Raw genomic sequence first — 17,585 nt, 5'->3', positions numbered from 1 at the left:
TAAAGTGGATCATCAGCAAGCTTACACTGTTCTTGAATCTGTGACAAATGCTGTTTTCATGCATATAACAGTTAGCGATAGAACTAGATCTGAGTATGGATCTATTCTTAAGTCGAATTCGAATGGAACTGATTATGTTTTGTCACTTGAAGGTGTAAATAGAAACGATATTGGATATGTTGACTTTGAAAAAATGCATGGCTTGGAAGGCGTTGCGTTGGCAAATGTTGTCAGCAATCTTAATGAAGCTAAGAATGGTGCTAGAAAGAAGCTCAAAACAAAGATCACCCACAACGATGGTGCTACCTGGTCTTTCATTAAGCCACCTCAACGTGATTCAAATGGTGACTCGTATGACTGTTCCGGCAGCTTGGATGAATGCTCATTGAACTTACATGGCTACACTGAACGAGAAGACTATAGGGACAGCTATTCTTCCGACTCTGCCGTAGGTTTGATGATTGCTGTTGGAAATGTGGGAAAATCGTTGACGGACAAAAAGGATGGAAATACTTTCTTGACCAGGGATGGCGGCATAACATGGAAGGAAATTAGAAAGGGAGCATTTATGTGGGAGTTTGGTGATTCTGGTTCAATCATTACTATTGTCAATGGTCATGATTCCACAAACGTCCTTTACTATTCGCTCAACGAGGGCGCTTCATGGAACGAATACAAGTTTAGTGATGATCTAGTCAAAGTTGATGATATTGCCACAGTTCCCTCAGACACTAGTCGTAAATTTGTTCTTTTTGGCAGACCACCGGCCAAGGAAGGCGCCAAGTCCTTTGCTATTCAGGTAGACTTCACTGGACTGACTGATCGAAAATGTGTTCTGGACAGTGGTGATGCTAATAAAGATGACTTTGAACTTTGGGCACCATCCCATCCAGATTTGAAGGAGAGCTGCTTATTTGGCCATGAAGCACTTTATCATAGAAAGATCCCTGATCGTGATTGTTATATCGGTTGGGCTCCAGACAGAGATATCATGAAACCACATCAAGTCATTCGAAACTGTACATGTTCAAGACAAGATTTCGAGTGTGATTTCAATTACTATGCTGCTAATGATGGAACGTGTCAACTGGTTCCTGGATTCTCACCTCCTGATCATAAGGCCGTTTGTACGGAAATGCCAGGGACCATTGAGTATTGGGAACCTACGGGATACAGACGAGTTCCTCTGAGTACCTGTGACGGTGGCTCAGAATTCGATAGGGTGGTTTCTCATCCATGTCCGGGTGAAGAAGACAGATACGATCGAAAGCATGGAGGGTTGGGAGGCTTTGCTCTTTTTGTAGTGGTAATGCTCCCTATAGGCATGGCCTTAGTCATTGGTTATATTGTGTGGGACCACTTCCAAAAGAGATACGGTCAAATCAGACTTGGAGCTGAGGATGATGACCAACCAGCAGTTCTTCGCTATGCTGTTATCTCAGTAGCTGCTGTGATTGCATTTGTATCTGTTATTCCCACCTTTGCGAAGGCTGCATTTGAAAACATCACTTCTCGACTTTCTGGTTCGCGCCAAGGCATCCGCTTTACTACTCGAAGCTCACTTTCACGCAATAACCAACGCTACTCACCTGTAGACATCGAAGAAAGCGGTGAGCTCCTCGGTGAGGACGATGATGATATCTTGGACGATGAAGAGTTAGACCAAGAGCTGTAATGTTATATTTAAAAGATTTGAAATTGACAGTTTTTTTCTTCGTTTTTGTTCCCAGCATGGTCTGGTTTTTTTACATGTGCAGAATTTTCAATAATAATAGTTTCATACTGTATTGAAGGATGCCATAGCATTTGCCCAAATTGTGATATATATTACATAATAATAATAATAATAAAAATCAAGAACATGAGATGAAAAACAAAATAATAAAAATACAATGTCACTGAAAGTTCTATTTAATGCCATTTTATTCTTCGCGGGGAAGACCAGCTGAAACGCTGAACTGACCACCAGCACCTACAAATACCATATTGACACCAGTAGTAGCGGTGTTCTTAATTCTTGTAGGAACCTCCTCATCCTCAGGAGAATCTTCTCCTGCAGGCTTACCGTGGCCAAGTTGATATACTTCACCGAAACCCCATGTCCAAATAGAACCGTCTTCAGCAGATACAGCAAGAGAGTGATCAGTGCCAGTAGCGATATATTTGAATTTAGGGAGTTGTAAGCTCTGTTCCTCAGACATGCCTGTAGTAAGCTTAGTGGGAATCGGAACGTATGAAGGAGATCCATTCTTCTCACGAACAGTAGACTCAGGGAGAGCATTTGTTGGTATTCCCAATTGGTTAAAGTTCATTTCACCAACGGCATAGACTTCGCCATTGGTAGTCAAAATGAGAGAGTGATGGTTACCACCATCAACTTGAGCAACCTCTTTGTCCTCAAAAAATTTGGCTAACGTGGGTTTAGTAACTGAGACACCGCTTCCGGCTTCATTGTCATCACCCGAACCCCAAGTAGCACACTGGCCAAAGTTGTTGAGACCCCATGCCCACAGCTTGTTATCAATGTCAATCGCAAATGAGTGATATTCGCCAGCGGCAACTGATTTAATGTTTTTTAATCCTTTAATTTTGATGGGCCCAAATGTCTTTGTTCTGAGACGAGCATTGACTTGCACACCCAACTGGTAATTCTGACCAGTACCCCAGGCATATACTTGTCCGTATTTATCAACAATTAATAAATGATCTTTACCTCCAGCAATACCTACAGCTCCTCGAATTTGCGAAATATAAACGGGAGTAGTTTGAATTTCAATGCCACTCTTGAAGGCCTTGTCACCATCATCAATAAAAGTACCCCAGGCCCAAAGGTGCCCTTCGTCAGTAATGGCAGCCGACAAATTGTCAGAGGCAGCCACAGCGACAAATTTCAAATGATCTGGAATACCAGTAACTCGCGAAGGTGTTGATTCTAATGCGTTGATATCGTTATCAAGGTCAACATCACCGCTCTCATAATCTTCTTTGGTGTAACGACCCAATACGCCAGAGTCGTTTTGACCCCAAGTCCACAATTTGCCAGCGTAATCAATAGCAATGACATGGGCACCACCCACAGCCAAAGAAACAATACCAATTTCGTCAATTGGTAATAAAGGGTTAAGTCTGGGTCTCTTAACTTCAGTGACATTAGGACCAAGGCCCAACTCACAAAGTGAACCAGATCCAAAAACGTAAACGTTCAAACGCTGCGTAGGTAAAGTGGGAATCTCGTTGACGACAGTACGAGATGTTGAACTTGTAACAGAACTACTTGTCCTGGCAGGTCGGCCCGGACCATCGCGGGAATATGGTTTTGTTGCTTTGCCATTGGTTCTTACTAATTTGGCCTTTTTAGCAGTACCATTTACAGCGACAGTGGGTTCTTCTGAAGCAGCCTGAGAACGACCTCTCTTCCTTGTACTTTCAGTAGCAATTTTAGCCATTTTTCACACCAAAAATTTCTTCTTTGTTTTACACTATTTTACACCTTGTTTGAGAGCTTTTGTGCAATACAATGACTTTGTTTATGTATTTTTCACGTTTGCCGATCATTCGGTTTTCGTACCGCCCAGACTATCCTGATCTGCATAAAGTTGCAGCCGTGTTACCGCTGGCCACTAATAGAAACTTATGAGGGAAATATGATTGCTGGCAGTCTTTTTTTTAGTTTATGGCCTGATAGTTTATTGGAATGTTACATAATCTGATTAAATCGAAAAGTTAAATATGTTAAGGCAATATTGGGATACCAGGAGACCGACAAACATAATATAATGAATTAATAGTATCGAGATTGATTAACAGACCCTCGCATTGCACGGCTAAATTTTTTTTTTTTCATGCAAGATTTTCTTGATAGTGCAGACCAGGGATGAATTGGAGGAGCTTGGAGATTTAACTACCGGTTTGTTCATTGACTAAAGTGAATAAATCAAATTAAAAAAACCAAAATGCCAAAAGCTATAAAGCAAGATCAAAAACTCCGCCATGATCCCTTACATATGGAGCTGGCGCAGGAGGGAGGAGTTTTGAGATCTCAGACGAAAAGTAAAGCTGGCCGAGCTAAGAAGGTCGGTGAGGACTCAGAAGACAAGGCAGAGGGCTTTGTTGGAGCTAGCTTATCACGAAAAATTCTTCAGATTGCTAAGGAGCAGCAAGACGAGATTGAACAGGAGGAAAACCAAGGATCAGCAAGAAATAGATCAAGTGCGAATTTCGGTTTCGACGATGAAGACATCACCGGCCGTTTTGGTAATGATGATGAAGAATCTGACGACGAAGATTATGAAGACTACGAAGAGATCGAGGAGATTGAGATCGATCCTGAAGAGGATGCTTTATTCAACAAATATATTGCGCCTGTAGACGGTGAAGAAAATGAGGACGGTACAGTTGTTTTGAACCTGGCTGATAGAATTATGGAAAAAATCCGAGAAAAAGAGATGATGGAAGCCGCCGCTAATGGTAAAATGTCAAACTCTCGAGGAGATGATTCTGGTGAGCCTGAAGGTGTCATGCTTCCTCCTAAAGTTATTGAAGTCTACACTAGGGTTGGTGAACTACTAGCGAGATACCGTTCTGGTAAACTTCCCAAAGCGTTTAAAATCATTCCTTCTCTTAGAAACTGGCAAGATATTCTTTATGTCACCAATCCTGCTGCTTGGTCGACACAGGCTGTTTATGAAGCAACTAAGCTATTTGTTTCTAACCTTAAGGCTAACCAATCACAAAAGTTCATTACCAACATTCTATTAGAAAGATTCAGGGATGACATTCAAGCTAACAAGACTTTAAACTACCATGTATACCGTGCACTCAAAAAGGCTCTTTATAAGCCTGCTGCTTTCTTCAAAGGATTTTTGTTCCCTCTGTGCGAGTCGGGTACATGTACATTAAAAGAGGCTGTGATTGCCGGCTCAATTCTCAGTAAAGTGTCGGTTCCAGCATTGCATTCCGCTGCTGCCTTGCTGAGATTGGCTGACATGGAGTATTCCGGTCCCAACTCTTTATTTATCAAGATTCTTCTCGACAAGAAATATGCCCTACCTTATAAGGTCGTTGATGGAGTGGTGTTCCACTTCATTCAATTCAGAGCTGTGGAATCACAGTTACCGGTAGTATGGCACCAGTCTTTGCTGGTATTTGCTCAAAGATATAAAAACGATATAACCGAGGACCAGAGAGACTCTATAATGGCTGTGTTGAAGATTCACAACCATAGTTCCATCACCCCCGAGATCCGTAGAGAGCTTCTTTCTGGAGCCACTAGACAGTTGGCTACGGGTCAAATGGACTTGAATTAGTAATTTAATAGCATTTTTTTTAGACTTGATATTCCTGCCTCCGGCAGCACATGCTGTCATGTATTCACCGAGATTGTGACAAGGCGACACGCTATAGTGTTTCAGCAAAAATAAATATACATTAATTTACAGAGACTCTAGAAAATTTCTGTCTTGATAAACAAGGTGGAGAAGATATATTCCTCACCTTGAAGATCTTGCAATTGCAAGTGGCGATATCCTTGGTTAATATTACACAGTCTCGCTGTGTATACCGCAAACATAGTATCCCCAGAATGTACAGTAAAGCGAATAAATACAAAATCAAAATCTTTCTTGTCCACCTCCACCTGCTGAGTGGTATTCCAAGTGGGATTAAATCCGTTATCGCTGACAACCGGAGTGCGCCATTTGTTAAACATGCCAGTAAATGAGTCTGAAGATGATGTGGAGGAAATTGACAGTTTCCGCTTGGATGGGGCAGTGCTGGAGCTAGGAGATGTGATCATCCTTTCGTTCCCGTAAAACTCAACAGTAACATAGGGATCAATTGTTTCATCAGCCTTGAGTTCTTTTGACCGTGGCAGTTGCTGGGCTGAAATAACCGTTATCTTGACCCTTACAAGCATATCGAGCGGAAGATTGGTAATCAAACTACCGAGATTACTATCGGACCGGGAGCTTTTTACAAAAGGAAGCAACTTAGACTGGATTTTACTAGATCTCGAAACGACAGAATTCGTGTTGGTCAATGGCTCTGCGCGAGAAAAGCCAAGAAGCATGTGAGTAGGCTTAAGAATATACCCTCCACTATTGCTGAAAAGAGCATGGTTCAGCTGAAGGCCAATATCATTTGTTTGCCAGTTCAATGCCACCAGCTGAATACCCATTTTCCAGTAGGGGATAGGGTCAAAATTAGTCGAAGTCATTCGATATCCAGAGGGGTAAGTCCTGAGGAGGTATTTGCGATTATGCTTTATTAATTGGGCACGTTTTACTGGGTCCTTAATCATCGAATTGACTGACCGCTCAGACAATGAGAAACAATGGTTTGTTGTCTTTGAAATTGGCAAAGAAAAATTTCTGAATTTTATGCCGCTGAGATATACTCCAAGATCTGCTAATTGGCTGCAGACTTTTGTCTGGTTTGAAGTTGACTTTCTTCTTCGCGAAGTCCCCTTGGAAGGACTCCTACCATTGGTTGCATCCACAGCTGTACTACTGGGGTCGTCACTAATGCCGCTCATTGACGATTCTGTAGTCGTTGTACTCCAGCTTGAGTCAGCACGTTCTGGAGGATGAGGCCCATTTTTAGAATTAGCAGTGAAGGAGCTGTTGGTTGATTTCACTTTGACAAGTACTCTATGTTTCAGGTCTGCCGGACAAGGCAGTTCCAAACGATCGTCTATGGGTTCAGTTACCAGCTGACTACCAAGAACATTCGTTAAAGCATCGACTATTTTTAGCTGATTCTCTACAGTGCAGTGAATTTCTAACGATAGAATTAGTGGGTATGGACTCGATATAAAGCCATACTTTCGAATAGTCTCAACGACATCAGTGAAGTCAATAGATGTGGTTAGTCGATGCCCATGACAAACGATAGGACCATGATCTCCATCCCAACAATCAATTTCCACACAACGACAACCGTTCTGTAATGCTCGGATATATGCCTCCACAGACGAGGGACCAGCCACCTGTCTGGCTAATAAATAAGTGTTGTGAGATGATGATATCAGATATTCATTAAGGGGTCGTGTGAGATCTTCAGTTGGTGTTGCGAGAGGCGGGAAGTACGAACTTGACACGAGAATGTCTGAAAATTGTTCAACAGTTAATACCTGTGGTTGATCAGAAGAGCTCACGTCATCTTGTCCCGATTGCTTTTTCATACCCTTCATGGAATGCTTTTTAAATATCTTTTCAATCGTACGACTGTCCGTTACAGTGTCTTTTTGAACATCCCGGAAAAAGGCTTCGAGACCCTGTAGAGTCAGACCATTCGGGTTATCTGCAATGTCATTAAAAATATGGGCGATGTCACCCCTCCATTTCAGGAGTTTTACGAAATTCTGAAATTCTTTAAAGTCGAGAAAGCCCGATTCATCAATATCAGCCTGACGAAACTTTGATTCCAAATACTTTTTTGAACAATTAATATGCAACCGTCTTGCCAGACGCTCGACGTTCTCAAATGAAAGTCGTTCTTCACCGTCGTCTTCTTTCGTTACAAATTTATTCCAATGAACATGAACAAACTGTTCTCCTGGCATGGCCAAGCCCGACATAATCTCTCGCCTATACTTGACAAGTTGGCTCAAAATGTCAATAAATATATCAAACTCCTTCTGGGAAGTGGCTACAATATGAAGAGCCTTGAGTTTTTTGCTGTCAGCCTTTGAGTAGATGATTGATGCCCAGCGCGGTTCATGCTCAACAGACACTTTTAATTCTTCTCGATAGTTTCTAGCGTTGTGGCCAACATGCACTTCAAATATCCTATCAACATAAAATCGAGACGACGCCTTGGAGTCCCATGATACCACACCCGACTCAGGGTCTAGTACAAAAATTTTCTGGACTCGTTTACGATGTGTTATTCGTAGAAATGACACACCTCTCTGAAGAAGCTCTGGGATATGAACGGACCCAGGTCCGGCTGGAGGTGGAAGCGATAAATCAGTAGACGGAACGCTCGAATTGACAATATTGTTTGATAATGGACTATTAGATGCTGGCAAATCTGAGTTCTTCTCATTCATATTGACATCTGCTGTCTGAGATGCTGTGATTTGTTCTGCTTCTATATCACCACTCACAACAAAGGCAGTAGCAATACTCTCATCGATGCTTAGACTGTCAAGGGTTGATGAGAGCGACTTTGGTGTAGAAGCCAGAACTGAGTTGCCACTAATTAGTGACTCGGCAGAACTCCTTGATAACCCGCTGTTTCGACGAATAGTGACGGGTCCAGGAGGTGGCAAATTGAACTCGTCGTCAGAATGATGACCACGAAATGACGCCAGGGAGAGTGCAGACGATGAAAAACTCCGATCTCTTTTGGTTCCATTAGTACTTTTCATGCTTGAATTTGACCTAGTGCTGGTTATTTCAGTCCCAGTTATGACTTCAGGCAACGAACTAGATGAATGGGCAGACGAGTGATTCAATAATAAAAAAGGATCTGGTGGCGAGAAGCCAGAGAATCTGCTTAGAACCTTATTGGAGACTCGTTGAAAGATACTTAGTGAGTCATCAACATGATGTCGAGGAGAGCCCCTTGGCCTATTAGGGGCCTTTGAATCTGACGTCGGAGAATCCATTACAACAACAAATGGTAATCAACCTGTCAGCTCAAAAAACAATAGGAATTGTTGAGGCTACCACATCCTTGGGCCCAATCACACAACTGAAGGTATAATATTATTTCTCACTTCTTGGTAGTCAGAGCTTTTGAGGATATTTTCGATTAATCGGATTAAGTTTGTCGTCTTTCGGAAAATACCCCACTATCTCGAAACGGTTTGTTGCGCATATAAGTGATAGATAGATCTGTTCCAGTCCAAGGATGATCAGCTCTAACGTTTTCTCCAGATGTCTGAAAAGATTCACAGAAAATCTTCCTTTAATGCTTTGAATTCCAAATTCTTAGAGAAAACAAAGTTTAAGCAATATCAAACATATTCTTCATAGATTTATATTGCGTAAGATAGGAGGCATCAAACATATTTTTAGACGGGTTCAAAACCCTGCAGAGAATAATATTTTGCAGCCGTACGACCTGTTGTAGATCGATGGATCCCCAGATTTCATCAGGGGAAAACGGCCAATACGTCCTGATAAGGACCAAATTTCAATATATCTTGTTCAAAAAGTGTGGACTTCCACAAAATATCACTGACCATTGGATCACCTCGAGTCTTAGCACTACAAAACTGGGACTTTCATGTTCGACATCTCCTGGTATTGACCAGTCATCTTGTGTATATCAGCACGCGCCGACTTGCCACATATGACGTTAATCTACATGTTGACATGGCGCTAACAGCAGTTTAAAGTTATCCACATTAGGAGATATTTCACGACGATCACTCAACTGTGAACTCAGATGATGTTTAATTTCAATTCAAATTCGTACTCTAGCTGACCTAAAATTAGAAAGAAATATATAAGTTAAAATTTTTTTCCATCAACGAGCTCAATTATCAGCAGCTTAGGGGAGTAATTGACAAAGGACGAAAGTGGCGATAAAATTAACAAACCAGCTCTGGTATATATCTATATATCTACTTTCAAAGACCTGAAGCACTTCTTGAACGATTGGTCGAAAAGTAACAGGAATGTTGAGTTGACATAAGACTTGAAATTCCACAGTGTATTATGGAAATAAATAATTGTGTAATAAATAATTAAAAAATAGCCCATCTGTAAAAGACACGACTGCAGTTTCTAGTCGGAGTCCGTTTCCCCTTCAGTTGTTTCTGCCTCCGAGGTGCTCGGGGTTTCTTGTTCAATTTCGTCAGGAATATCGATTGGTTCTTCCTTGATTATCGGCTCTTTTACTTCTACTTCTACTTTGTCTTCTACTATGTCTGGTTCTGTTGATAATCTTGATTTCGACTCGGGTTCAGGTTCCTGCAACTCTTCAAATTCTCGTTTGATGGTGGGTATACGGTCGTACTGTGTCGAGCCATTACCAGAAAGTTCACTAATCTTTGCTTTTTTAGTGTTCAGTAGCAGGGTGAACCGATTCATAATTTCCTCATCATATGTCAGCTTGGCTTCTGTCAGCTGTTTAACCTGTTCTTTCAACCGGTCTATTTCATTCTGGGCCCTGAGGTTCTGTTTAGTCCATTCGGAAGCTACTGACGAATAGAAGTCGTCGTACATTTGAAGAAGCTTGTTGAGAGTTTTTGAGCTAGAGCCTTTGGATGCAACAGCACAGACCACCTTTCCAAGACTGATGGTAACATTTTTATTAGCAGCGAATGATAGTTTTATAGCCAGTACTAGCTCATCTCCATTCGAACTCCATTTGACAATATAGGAGGAGCCATCTTCAATTTTCTTGTAAGCATCTGGTTCTCCGAGAAATATAGTTTTTAGCGTTTTAAGCCATTCGTCGTCTTTCATGGCATTTCTGGCCTCTTTCTTTACAACATCGCTGGCGGCAACTCCAGAGACGGTGAGAGCAACTCTTACTTTATATTGCGCGGATTCGTTCGTGACCACAGTGAGAGTGGCGCTACTAGGATCATCTTTGACAGTTGTACGCACTACCGCGATATCGCCCTCATTCGACTCATTTCTGGCTGTTAATATCCAGCACTTTCCCATGTTTATGGTAACTGGCTACATCTTGAGCCCTGTGAAGAGCTATATGTCGATGTTGATGTTAGGGTACAATTGGGATTGAAGATCAGGGACAACCGTTTGAGAAGCCCATATTTTGATCTGGCAAGGTCGAGATAGCTAGATTCTCGAGATAACCTCTCTAACCAAACAGGCCATCGTAGCGGATTCTCCTGTGAAGCAGGAGAAACGGGGTCTGGGGCGTAGCCCCAGCCGCCGGAGGCAAGCAGGAACGCCAGTAAACTTACTCAAAACAATGGCCAAGTCGAGCAGTCACACTTTCTGCTGCTACTTCCAGATATCTAACGTACAAAACTTAGACTATATTCGAGATAAATCCAGCTCGACACTGAGATTTTAATTCAGTTGCAATGCAAAGCTGCTCAATTGTAGAACTGATCGGCAACTTTAAAATTGTGGAGACCCAGCCGTGTCAAATTGCGGGGGTTATGACTTGCATTTCATGTGACCGGAATCTGTGATTTCGACAAGTTCAGTTCAGCTCGGTTCATTAATGATTGAATTAAATATGCAAAAACTTTTGTTCTCACAGTCGGTCTCTGCTTATTTTGTTGTTGTATGGACCGTGAAATTATCCGTTTCTGACGGCGAGTCTCGGCATGTGAAGCAGGTGTCGGCGGGCCGCCTTCTGACCTCGGCGTTATCACAAATAGAAGAGCCGCGCGGGTGCAGCATCTCGGCTGGGTTTTCTCGGTTTTCACTTTATGAGATGCAAGTCTAGTGCGCGGTAATAAGCAGGATTCTTCTCATTTTCTGTATTCTTCACCCCACAACACATCATCGGTTACCTGTGGTTTTGTTTCGATCGGTCCAGTGTCACGATTTACGATACCCAGTGGACCGTTAAATATTGTATTTCAAGACGTAATAGCTAATCTGGCTCCAAAGAAAACAAGGAACCAGCAGCGGTTACTTCAGGAAAAGCCTGTAAAGCGTTTGTCAGTGAATCTATCGATTTTGACACACGAAAAAGTATTAGAAGATTAGTACGACGGGTCGCCAATAGCGAACATTGAGCGGTATTTTAAGAATACACCGCAGTACGGTCAAAGTTCAGTGACGTGCTCTGTTTTCGAATCATATTTATTGGCTTCAAATATTAGCGATAGTGATTGCTGTCAAGCGAAATGTCCTCAGCTCCTCCACGTCCTAAACCTTGGGAAGTTAATAATAGTTCATCAGCCGATGTGACAACAGCTACTGGCACTACTACGACGCCAGGGATCCAACCAGTTTCTTCAACTAGTCCAATTACAGCGACAACTGGATCGATTCCATCATCTTCGCCGTCGATTCCAGAAAGGCCTACGAGCTTGACGAACTCAAGTGTAAATCCCACTTCTCCATACTCATACTCCTCTACAACAAGCCCCTACAGTACCGGTATGAATTCGATAGGTGGTATGGGTGGTTTGGGAACCACGGGATATGGCGGCTATGGCGGTTATGGCGGTTATGGATCTGCTTATGGTAGCGGGTATGGTGGATATGGTTCTTACGGTGGATATGGTGGTGGATACTCGCGATATGGTGCCGGAGGAATGTATGGAGGTGGATATGGCGGTGGGTTTGGTGGAATGCCCGGTGACCAAAATGGTCTTCGGGGATTTGAAAATAGTACTGCTGCCACTTTCCAATTGATCGAATCGATTGTTGGTGCTGTAGGTGGTTTTGCCCAGATGCTAGAGTCTACTTATATGGCTACCCACTCATCATTTTTTGCCATGGTTTCTGTGGCAGAACAATTTGGCCACTTGAAAACGAGTCTTGGCTCAATTCTAGGCGTTTTCGCTATTATGCGGTGGCTAAGAAAACTTATTGCCAAGGTTAGTGGCCAGACTGATCCTGCTATTGCTAGCACTGCATCTAAGTTGACTGCTAAGGATTTTGCTAAGTTCAATAGTAACGGTGGATCGAGCGCTGTTGCTAGACCCAGACCATCTTTTAAGCCATTACTGATGTTTTTGGCGGCTGTGTTTGGATTCCCTTATCTGTTGGGTAAACTCATTAAAGCCATGTCTTTACGTCAACAAGGATTAGCTCCTGCTGGTGGTCTGCTAGATAACGGTGCACCTATCGATCCCTCACAACTGGAATTTTGCCGTGCTATCTACGACTTTGTTCCTGAAAACCCCAATATCGAGCTCGAACTGCACAAAGGCGACCTCGTAGCCATTCTCTCTAGACAAGACCCCGCTGGAAACCCAAGTCAGTGGTGGAGAGCCCGTACTCGTGATGGACGTTCTGGTTACATTCCTGCCACTTATGTAGAAGTTATTCCACGAAGGCTGGAAGAAACAAAACTCATTAAAGAGACAGCTAGTAGCTAATCCCAGCTCTAAATCTAGTGTATTCGCTACTTCCTCATACCCACTTTGCATTTTGCCTTTGGCTGAACCCTCTTTTCCTGTGCATAATATATTGTCATGACTTTTTTTACTTTTTAATTCAAAATTCTGGATTGGGGCAGAGCCCCAGCTCAGATGCTCCATTTCTTCTCTAGTTTGACTTAAGTCTTGAGATCGTATTATATTATTTAAGGGCTTAGACTGTATTTATACAAAAGTTTATTATTTCGGAATTACAGTTTTGGAGGTATTTACTCAGGGGTAACGCGTAGCGCCGTATACAGTGTTAATTAGATCGTGCATGGGACGCGATGTCAGTGACCCTCTATTAAATTATACTTCGCTTCTTATTTTAGTATTCAGAGATTTTGAAAATACATTATGGTAGCATTACGAGGAGCTGGTAATGGCAGTGCGGTTAAAGCAGCACCAATTGAAAAATACCCACAGATTCCAGTTGTGCTCCCTCAGCAATGTGTACTGGATCCAAGGAATGATTGCAGCATTATAACTCTTCCTCACCCAAGGACATTTAGCCCGACCCAATTCATGATCTATGACAATAGGCTGCTCGAGTTGACAGCTGTATCCGGACCAAATGAACATTTAAAGACTACCCCAGTACCAGTACAAGCATCACATAGTGCAAGATCACTTTTATTTGGAGGCAGTAATCAAATCATCTCTGATTCAAAGATCCTGGTAGCTACACCAATTAATCCACTGTTTTTAATATTACCTACACTATTTTCGAATAGGCAGAAATTTCTGGCAGCCGATTATTTAGAGGAATTTTCTGAGGTCGAAGGTTGTGAGCTTCTCTCCAGGGCTCTGTTCGAAGACCGATTGTCATTGATATGTGATGTTCTCGATGACGATGATGGCAAAGCATATCGCCTTTCAACCGATAAACTGGTTTTGTTTTTAAACACGTTAACAAACAAAATTATTTCACAAGGTGGAATTTCATCAGATTTATATAAATTGTGCATTACAGATCCACTCACTGGTGTTGATATTAACGAGCAGGATAAATTACCTGCAGACTTGGTGGAACTCGCGAAGAAGAAGCTGGCTATCAACATGGTATCGACTTATCTAACGGAAGACGTCGTTAAATTATTTATTGAGACAGCTGCATATGACTTTTCAACACTAGATTTGCATATCAAAAAGTTAGCAGAAGAAAGGGCCAAGGCCACGGAAATACAGAAGGGACTACTCAACGCATCTTCAGCACCGTCTGGTAAACGTAAGAGAAGTACGTCCACTATCGGACTTCCAGAACGGGCTGCCAAAAAGGTAACTAAAGGTGTACGATCTCTTCAGAAAGCCGATACTAGTAAAAACAGGTCACTAAAAGATATGTTTGCTAGAAAATCAGCTTAGGTTTGAGGCATTTAAGAGTATACAAACTTATGAAATAAATAGTGATAAGAAAAGATATTTATCACTCCCTATGTTGCATGTTTCCTCAGAATTCATTTAAGTCAATTCTTAGACGGAGGGATCAAGTAATTTTCATAATACCATTTGAGTTCAGCAATGCTGTCTTCTATGTCTGATCTAGCTGTATGGCCATAACGTTTCTGTGGAAGTTGTGCCATTAGGTCTGGATTATGTCTGTATCCAACTTCTTTAATGGTAGACACATCAACTTGACGATAATGCAGGTAATCAATAAACTTTGGAAACTCTCTTCGAAGAAACATTCGATCTTGGTGGATAGAATTTCCTGCTAACACCCCTTTTCCTGGTGCTTTGACATATGTTTTAATATATTCAAGTAATTCATTTTCAACCTCTTCCAAAGTTTTAGATGACTCGAGAACTCTGTTAGTGAGACCAGACTTGCCATGGTGTTCGATACACCAATCATTCATCTTGTCCATTACACTTTTTGGATAGTGAATTATTGCCTCATACCCCTTCTACATACGCCAGTTAGTTTGTAATTCAGGACAACATAATCATGGAACTATTTAGAGACAATACCGCTGCTCCCACTTACTGATTCAATGAGGTCCAAATTACGATCAGTCAATAAACAGCATATCTCTATAATATGATCATTGTCGGCGTCAAGACCCGTCATTTCACAATCTACCCATACTAAAGGATTGCTGCTCATTGTAGTGGATTTTCTTAGAGAAAGCGGCCGGAACTTTTTTCTGCTGATGGGATATTGATATTTATAATTTCTGATAAACGAGTGGAAATATTGGAAGCTCCCTGATTGTATTAACGTTGAGACCCGCGACTTAGACACCGCTAGCATGATGTTCGGAGATCAGATGCATATATCTGATGAAGTGCTATTTCCACTTCGGGATGCAACTTTGCATTTGCATTCAACTGCGTAAGCCACACTCCACTTTTGAGATGAACTGTGGCCGAAGTTCTATTTCACCAATTTATTAGGTCAGCTGCTTCTTACTTGTTAAATGCCAAATCACAGAGTAACAGAGTAACCCAACATCGAAGAGATGATTACAAGTAAACAAAATGTATATATATTACAAATGCTAAAAAACTTAGCTTAGCTTCGGCCAAGGAGGGCACCGAAGAAACCTCTACGAGGAGTTGAAGCGCCCGAACCAGGGGCTGATGGAGTTGCAGAAGCTGGCTCAGATGGCTCAGCTGTTAAAACAGCCTTCTTGCTATCATCATCGTAATCAATATAGTTGAATGCAATGTCGAAGAATACTGGCTTGACAGGGACAGGTTGTACGTGAGGTTTAAAATTGACGAGGTTTCTCACAATTTCGGAAGGACTACCACTAGGGTACTTGGTAAGATCGTCACTGACTGAAAGCAGCGATGAATGTGAAGAGTTTGAATTCTGGTTGCTTAAAGCTTCAAAGGCTGCAATACCATGCGCTCTGACAAGCTCAGCCTTTAAGTCTTTGACGAATGTCTCGACTTCATCAACAGACAATAGACCGCTAGGAAGGTCAGCTCCTGTAATTACCTGAGCGTCCTCACTTGAAATGAATTTGCTGGCAAGTTCAAATAGCGACAAAGATTCTTTCTTTTGGTCGCCCACTAGTCTGTATGACTTTGCAATTAGGAATGTTCTCTGAGCCTTGAAAAATCTATTGACAACATCAAGGGCATTTGAAAAAGTTTCATCGTTATGGACACCAGGCAACTCAATCAGTTGAGACACACTCTGAAGAATTGTCTCATAAATTCGTACAACATCTCTATAACTAGTCAGTTGGGACGACACGGATTTAGATGATGACTTTTTGTTTGACAGTTGTTCAACAAACAACCTATCACGCTGGATTCTTCTTAGAAGCAGATTGTAGCTAATGTAAGTAAGAATAACATATTGGTCCTGTTGAGATTGATCATGAGTCTGATTCTTGGATGAAGTCTCAAACTTATCAATCGACTCCTTGATAAGATCAAGGGCATCTTGCCAACCTTGTAAAGTGGCATCAAAACTAGTAGCCGACTTTAGTTTTGCAGCGTCCAGCTCATTTTGCAACTTTCCATCAAGATCTTGAGCAGCGATAATTTGAGTGGCCAAGTCTGGATCAATGACTGATGCCGAGTGATTTCTCCAGGTAATTTTACCTAACAGAACCGATGGGTTAGATGCATCAGCCACTTCTAGAGCAGTTGGGTTAAACTTCTCAAGCAAAAGCTTGATAGCCAAGGATTCTTTATCAACAGATAACTTTGCCAGGGTTGGCAGGTCGGTGGATCGCTTGTGGCCTGTCTTGTATACAGCGAATCCGAGAGCAGGATCAACAGTTGTAGAAATGAGATCGTTGATTAGCTCTCGAGATCTTTCCAACTTTTCCGTTTTGGTATTGTTGAGAAATTCGACCAACAATACTCGTGCCGTGGAATACAACTGCACAGACTTGGCCCATTGATGTTGTTCGAATCTCAAGGCACCCTCAATGAGCGACTGATAGATGTAAATTTCAAACTTAGTCAAGTCAGAAATAGAGGCTAAATCCTTCACATTCTCGCTAAGAGTTGTGGCATAGTTAACAGCTTTAGCTAGTTTTGATACCACTCGACGGGTTCTAGATGCTGATGCGTTGGCTTCAGAAATAGCCTTGGTTTCCATGGCATGGGCCCAGGAAGCCTCTGCCAATAGCAGAAGAACATTTCCAATCTTAGAATTTGACTCTAAATCCTCTGCAGTAACTGTTTTTTGTTTGTATAATGATTTACCTTCGGAACCATGTCCTTGGCCCGTTCCTTTAGGTGTCTTTTGCTGAATTTTCAGATCTCTTCTCACCTTGGCCAGTGATCCAACCGTTTTCAGTCGGTAGGATCTTAAGTCATTGGCTGACTGCAGAAGAATAGATGAGCTTCTTGCTATCAAGATTGACTCAAAAGGTTGTTCCATATTTCCTTATTCCCCGCTATCTGGCGTTAAGATTCAATCTTTCAATTGACGTTTCTAGAGTTCTGACTGACGCACTCAAAAGGCATAATAAGGGTTACCCGGCAGGAAAGTTTTCATCACGTGATCTTTAACTATTGATCCGGTATCTGAGGGGTGGAAATGGTGCCAAACACTTGTAGTATCTTTGTCAAATGGTAGACT

General features: G+C 42.0%; 9 protein-coding genes across 9 annotated transcripts; 4 read left to right on the top strand and 5 right to left on the bottom strand.

Moving 5' to 3' along the window:
• Positions 1 to 58: 58 nt before the first annotated feature.
• PEP1 (Pep1p) lies at positions 59 to 1,675 on the top strand (the record flags this gene model as incomplete). Its single annotated transcript, XM_018878102.1, has 1 exon — positions 59 to 1,675. One exon carries the CDS (start codon positions 59 to 61, stop codon positions 1,673 to 1,675), a length of 1,617 nt encoding a protein of 538 aa, XP_018735439.1.
• Positions 1,676 to 1,922: 247 nt separating this feature from the next.
• Positions 1,923 to 3,446, bottom strand: SRM1 (Srm1p; the record flags this gene model as incomplete). The annotated part of the gene is made up of 1 exon (XM_018878100.1): positions 1,923 to 3,446. The coding sequence occupies one exon, from the start codon at positions 3,444 to 3,446 to the stop codon at positions 1,923 to 1,925; it is 1,524 nt and encodes a 507-aa protein (XP_018735438.1).
• Positions 3,447 to 3,953: 507 nt separating this feature from the next.
• ENP1 (Enp1p) lies at positions 3,954 to 5,306 on the top strand (the record flags this gene model as incomplete). The annotated part of the gene is made up of 1 exon (XM_018878099.1): positions 3,954 to 5,306. One exon carries the CDS (start codon positions 3,954 to 3,956, stop codon positions 5,304 to 5,306), a length of 1,353 nt encoding a protein of 450 aa, XP_018735437.1.
• Positions 5,307 to 5,443: 137 nt separating this feature from the next.
• PLC1 (phosphatidylinositol phospholipase C) lies at positions 5,444 to 8,611 on the bottom strand (the record flags this gene model as incomplete). Its single annotated transcript, XM_018878098.1, has 1 exon — positions 5,444 to 8,611. The coding sequence occupies one exon, from the start codon at positions 8,609 to 8,611 to the stop codon at positions 5,444 to 5,446; it is 3,168 nt and encodes a 1,055-aa protein (XP_018735436.1).
• A 1,126-nt stretch (positions 8,612 to 9,737) lies between these two features.
• AWJ20_1236 (uncharacterized protein) lies at positions 9,738 to 10,625 on the bottom strand (the record flags this gene model as incomplete). The annotated part of the gene is made up of 1 exon (XM_018878097.1): positions 9,738 to 10,625. The coding sequence occupies one exon, from the start codon at positions 10,623 to 10,625 to the stop codon at positions 9,738 to 9,740; it is 888 nt and encodes a 295-aa protein (XP_018735435.1).
• A 1,163-nt stretch (positions 10,626 to 11,788) lies between these two features.
• On the top strand, positions 11,789 to 12,991 carry PEX13 (Pex13p; the record flags this gene model as incomplete). The annotated part of the gene is made up of 1 exon (XM_018878096.1): positions 11,789 to 12,991. The coding sequence occupies one exon, from the start codon at positions 11,789 to 11,791 to the stop codon at positions 12,989 to 12,991; it is 1,203 nt and encodes a 400-aa protein (XP_018735434.1).
• A 399-nt stretch (positions 12,992 to 13,390) lies between these two features.
• On the top strand, positions 13,391 to 14,398 carry AWJ20_1234 (uncharacterized protein; the record flags this gene model as incomplete). The annotated part of the gene is made up of 1 exon (XM_018878095.1): positions 13,391 to 14,398. One exon carries the CDS (start codon positions 13,391 to 13,393, stop codon positions 14,396 to 14,398), a length of 1,008 nt encoding a protein of 335 aa, XP_018735433.1.
• Positions 14,399 to 14,499: 101 nt separating this feature from the next.
• On the bottom strand, positions 14,500 to 14,901 carry REX2 (Rex2p; the record flags this gene model as incomplete). The annotated part of the gene is made up of 1 exon (XM_018878094.1): positions 14,500 to 14,901. One exon carries the CDS (start codon positions 14,899 to 14,901, stop codon positions 14,500 to 14,502), a length of 402 nt encoding a protein of 133 aa, XP_018735432.1.
• Positions 14,902 to 15,548: 647 nt separating this feature from the next.
• Positions 15,549 to 17,384, bottom strand: SRP68 (Srp68p; the record flags this gene model as incomplete). The annotated part of the gene is made up of 1 exon (XM_018878093.1): positions 15,549 to 17,384. The coding sequence occupies one exon, from the start codon at positions 17,382 to 17,384 to the stop codon at positions 15,549 to 15,551; it is 1,836 nt and encodes a 611-aa protein (XP_018735431.1).
• Positions 17,385 to 17,585: the final 201 nt, after the last annotated feature.

This window comes from Sugiyamaella lignohabitans, chromosome A (genome assembly GCF_001640025.1).
Source record: "Sugiyamaella lignohabitans strain CBS 10342 chromosome A, complete sequence".
Lineage (NCBI taxonomy): Eukaryota > Fungi > Ascomycota > Dipodascomycetes > Dipodascales > Trichomonascaceae > Sugiyamaella > Sugiyamaella lignohabitans.
This window is presented reverse-complemented; position numbering and strand designations above follow the sequence as displayed.